Source organism: Buceros rhinoceros, unplaced genomic scaffold (genome assembly GCF_000710305.1).
Source record: "Buceros rhinoceros silvestris isolate BGI_N320 unplaced genomic scaffold, ASM71030v1 scaffold17095, whole genome shotgun sequence".
In the NCBI taxonomy this organism is placed as follows: domain Eukaryota; kingdom Metazoa; phylum Chordata; class Aves; order Bucerotiformes; family Bucerotidae; genus Buceros; species Buceros rhinoceros.
Window position 1 is genome coordinate 18,271 of NW_010413607.1, and position 5,435 is coordinate 23,705.

At 35.3% G+C, this 5,435-nt stretch overlaps 1 protein-coding gene across 1 annotated transcript; it reads right to left on the bottom strand.

The window, feature by feature from the left end:
• Positions 1 to 204: 204 nt before the first annotated feature.
• Positions 205 to 5,192, bottom strand: SPCS3 (signal peptidase complex subunit 3 homolog (S. cerevisiae); the record flags this gene model as incomplete). The annotated part of the gene is made up of 4 exons (XM_010136827.1): positions 205 to 337; positions 831 to 946; positions 2,084 to 2,160; positions 5,119 to 5,192. Coding segments are annotated over 4 exons (400 nt in total), but the record flags the coding sequence as incomplete, so codon positions are not given.
• Between the last annotated feature and the right edge of the window lie 243 nt (positions 5,193 to 5,435).

The following is a 5,435-nucleotide window of genomic DNA, read 5'->3' on the forward strand; positions in this document are numbered from 1 at the left end:
GCACTTTACTTTTCCCTTAAGTTTCAGCTTCAATAATGTATTTTAAAAAAACCCTTAATTTTCATTTCCATTTCCTATGCTGTTAAACCTGAGGAAATTAAGTACCTTTCACTGAAGGGTTGAAGCATGGGATGTCAGAAGAAATAAAACCTATTCACAATATACAAGTATAAAAATATCTTGCTTAGGATTCAGTATTATAATTTAATAACTTTTTGTTGTTTCATAGGTATCTGGGAAAGGTACAGATACATGTCCTGATCCTGTTACAAGAGGTAGAATGCCAGCATTTGGCACAACATTCCAGGAGAGAGTCAAAGTGATATTCCTGTTCCCCCTGCAAAAGCAACAAAAAGTATTAGCACAAATACTCAAGTAAACTTAATTAATAATTACTAATATTAAATAAATTAGGATACAAATTGTTTTCCTGATCCAGAAACAATGGACTTCTTAATTTTATATAGTTACTTCAGGAAGTATTACCTACTTTCCAGATTATCTCATTTATCTAATTACCAGATTTTTTTTTTTTACTGTTACCTAACTCCTTTGGAGTTCAGTGCATCACAGAACCAGTTCTACACAGAGAAGAATATTGGAAGCAAAAACCCAGAAGCCTAATGCTTGTATTGGCAGTACATCTTCTAGTATACAGAAGAAGCAGGGTATCTTGTATCCCAAGGTCATCTTCTAAAAATCAAACTACAAAAATGCAAAAGGCTGCCAGAATATCAGATATATACCACAGCAGTAAAAAAGCATATATAATGCAAAGCATGCAAGTAAATTAAGACACCATGAACAATTATAAGTAAGGATTTACTTACTTCAGTCCATTTCCATCATCAAAGAAAAGGTACTTTGTCTTCATATCTTTCAAGAAGAGCCTTGGGTTATCTCCTCTCAACATGATCTTGTCCCAGAGGACCACCTGGTTTAGAGCCTGAAAATACAATTGTAATTAAGACAGCAAGGTACCTTACAGGATCCTATTTTCAGTCACCGGAATTTCATAGCATTATTCACCTAAAACCCTGACGTTGAAGCACATGCTTGCAATTCACAACTAATTTTACAAAATAATGCTTTACAGGGAGGGAAACTAGTACTACTACACAGTGAAGCGTGGAACAGAATAAATGGAAACAGCAAAGAACAGCTCAAAAAACCACAAGAAAGCCTTTAAAGTCATAAGCTTTCAAAGACTTCCAAAGTATGATGGGTTTTCCTTTTGAATTGCAAAGGTAAGTCACATTTAAAGCAGTATTTAGACTCTGTTTCAAATAAAGGACTTACATGACACTGCCTATGCATTTAACATTTTTCCAACTTAATGGAAAAAATCCCTACTTGAATTGCAAGCATATCGTATGGTACCACTGAATTCCAGTTTAAGCTACTGTGGTCATATTGCAAGTATATAATGAAGGTTTAGAGTATTTTCTTAACTTGCTACTCAAAACTATCTCCCTACTTTTATCACCATCCCCGCACCCCTCCACCTCGAAATCCAGAAATCACTAGTTCTCACAAATACTTATAAATATTTTTTCTAAATTGTCCTATAAGATACTAAACAAGACTCTTCAGCACACAACTACCATGAACATGAAAAAGAACATGAAAAAGTTTTAAATATTTGAGAATTTGGGATGCATCTTTTGAGTTATTCATACAATCTGTTCACTTGTAATCTATGAACAGAAGATGCACCAGACCTGGCCAGACCACAGCCCACTGTATGTTACTTCTAACAGCAGGCAACTGCAGAGTGTTAGGGAAAAGTGAAAGGGACAGTGCAAATAAGTTAAAAACCTTATTTACAGTCCTCTACCGTAAGCGAACAAGGCATGTGTTACTTTTCTCCCACTCTGCTGGGCACATATCAAGTTAGATTTCATGAGGGTAAACTTCCCACCCTGCAGTAAACTGTCAAGAAAATAATCACGAAGGCCAGGAGAAACAGCCCAAGTTAGTAGGAAATGCTGGTGCCTTAACTCTTCTCAGCAGAACTTCAGAATGTTAAAAATAGCTGCAGTACAAAATGGGTAATTGCTTTAACTTTCTTTTTGATACTTACATTGTTTTTTGTTGAATATTCTGCAGACAAATATAGAAACAATTGTTTAACATTCCAGTCAAATATACTCTGCAGATGTATGTGAGTTAAGAAAAACACCATATTGTACTTACATAACCTTGTTTTATTTTTACTAGTTCTAAATAGACTATGATGATTACAGGGAGTTTCTACCTTTCAACATACCCCATCTTATTTATAAAGCAGAGAACTTCCAGGAGTTCTAACATATATTTTAATTGTATTCAAGCAAAATGTTTTTGGTTTGTTTTTTTTTTTTGTTGTTGTTACTATTTAAGAAATCTAACGGCTGTTTCCTCCAATGATTTAAGAGTTCTATATTTGACTCTGCAAGCTAGTAACCATAATCCTCTGCTAATAAATCTATTATAAAACCTTAACCACAAAAGGCAAGACAGAATTCTTTAGCAAATATCTTCAAAGTGATTATTTATACTGTCAAAGAATGTTGGTTTCCAATTGTGGATTGAGATACATAGCATTAAGCATTAAACAATATATAAATACAAAATAGGCAGAGTGTAGAGAGTTCAAAGAACCTGTAGTATTTCTACTAAAGAAGTTAGTAGCTGGGACACCAGGAATTAGCAAATTTAACTACCTACTTACTACAAAGAAAGTGAGCTTATGAGACTTGAACAAAACTCTGTTCAGATTTTTGATCAACAGTAAAGAACTGATGATTGCCATTTGAGACTGTCAGTATAATAAAGCTGGTATTCTAAATACCTTTCCTTTTAGCAATAAAATACAGTGTGTGTGACTGGTAAGGAAAGACCTTTTAACTCACAATAAAGATAAGCAGTAACCTTTTATTTCCCAGTGCACTTTTCTATTCTGTTTGCCACTATCTCAAAGAATAAATTAAACTAATTCCCCAACCAGCCTCAAAATCTGTTCTGCCTTGTTCCACTCAATCATGTCTTTAAGCCTTTAATTCAAAACGCAAGTAAGGAAAGAATTAAATAATTGAACTGCTGTTGCTGCAAGAATAGCTGGAGCTATTTTACTTGAACATTTTTCACTCAAAAGAGCAAATAAGATTCTGAAGATCTCTTTTGCAGGATTTCTTAATGCTTGCTAGTTAGCCACAAATTAAGTAAGTTAAGTCTACGAAAATTATCACCTCCCCTTTCCTTAGTTTCCAACTGTCACTTTATTAAATTCTTCCTAGGACTAACTACTTGTCTCTGTTAGTTAAAGATAGCCAATATACCAGTATCTTTTTACAAATTTTGTTCAAAAAAACCTACCAGAAAGTTCTTTTTAACAACTCTACACACTGCAAGGTTTATTTATGCCAGGCATGAAAGATTTGAGGGATCTGGTGGAAGTGCTCACCAAGCCACCCTCCATCATTTATAATCAGTCCCGGCTAACCGGGGAGATCCCAGTTGACTGGAGGTTAGCAAATGTGGCGCCCATCTACACGAATGGCCAGAAGGACCACCTGAGAAACTACAGGCTTGTCAGCCTGACCTCGGTGCCAGGAAAGGTTATGGAGCAGATAGTCTTGAGTAATGACATGTGACACATACAGGACAACCAGGTGATCAGGCCCAGTCAGCATGGGTTTATGAAAGGCAGGTCTTGCTTGGTCTCTTCCAACCAAAATGATTCTATGATTAAATCAGAGGTTTTACTAAAAAAAAGTAAATAAGTTAAAACTACTGCTACTATTAAAAGTCATTACATCATGGAATCTTTACGTCCACATAGTGCACGTAATTGCACTTGTTCATTGTATATGAACATTTCTTTCAGAGGTCCTGTCCTGCCTTGCTTTGCCTCCCCCTACATACACCGCATAAAATTCAATTCATCTACTTTGGTAGTCTCTGGTTCTAGGAAGTATAAACATTTCAGAAGTAAAATTCAGTCTTAGGAGTTCACCTCTCCTGCTTCCAGCTGACAAAACAAATCCCTCCTATTCCTGGGCAACACACACCTGCAAAAACCCAGTTAACTTGTTTATCCAGCATACACATGCATTCAAGCTTTGTACTGTTTGGTTTACTTATGCAATGTAGTATTCACAAAAACAGGGACACTGAAACACAGAGGTAGCCAATGTCTTGCCTAACACAGTGGCAAAAAACAGCAGACATGTTAAAATCCCTGGAACATCAGCCCAGCTGCAAAAGCAAGACTTTGTGTAATCACCCGAGGTAAAGCACGCTTCCTCATATTTGGTACTGACTTCTGCAGAGAATCAGAGAATTTTTTTCATATCATAACCCTAAATCTTAAGAATGATTTCCTTCTACTGTCAAAAAGCCTACCCTAACCAAAACCAAATAAAAACACTCCCACGCAACCCTCTTTCTCCAATAAAAAACAGACTAACAGGAAGGCAGAGAAATACAAAAGAAAAGTTGCAAAAAGGTAACAGCAGTAAGAAAGAGGCTAAAACGCTTCACAAGGAATGTCATACTATTCAATGCTAAAAATTTGGCAGTTTAACATCTAAGCAAGTAAAGGATTACAATGTCTTTTTCAATGTTATTTTTAAAAAAAGACACGCGTCTGTATGCAACTAATACATGGCCAGATTTGAAAGTCTCACAACAAAGCAAGTTTGAAAGGTGCATCAGCATTTCTAGGTTCAGTATGACAGTCAAAATAGTATGTTATATAAACCCTGTAATTAATTCACACCTCAAACCACCAATACAAACTTCATTTAAAGGCAATACTGTCCAGATATTAAACTGCACTTCCCATTATTAGATAAAGTGCACTTCACCAGAGCCTGATTTTAAAACAGGCATTAGAAAGGGAGAGAAAACAACTTGCCCTCTGTCATCTACTAGAGACTGAACTGCTATTCCAAGTTATATTTTACTGCCCTAGCTATGTAAAATACTACTTTTCACTGCTTTAAATTTGTATTTTAAGACATATTACTTGTTTTCCTCAAGCCCTGAATATCTGACGATTACAAGCTAAAAAGATAGATGTCAAGATATTCTTATTTCAAAATGTTTGCAAACCATTTTTTCCATTAAGGATATCTGCAGAAATGTCAAACGTGATGAATCCCAGATCACTTCTTTCTCTGGGTCCAGTGAAATCTTCCACATTTTTTCTAAGACAAAACAAAACACACGATTATCCTTTCTCATTATTTCTCTTTCATGCATTATATAAATTATTATTCTTATTACATATTTTTCTCATCCATTTTTTTAAATTACTTCTGGCTAAAATATAGCCAATATTACAAAATAATACCTGCCTTCTGCCTACAAAGCCCCAGTTTTGAATGACAGGCCTTGCCACCATAGTAGTCTAAGTTTTACAAACAGCCTATAGACTTTTTTCTGTAAAC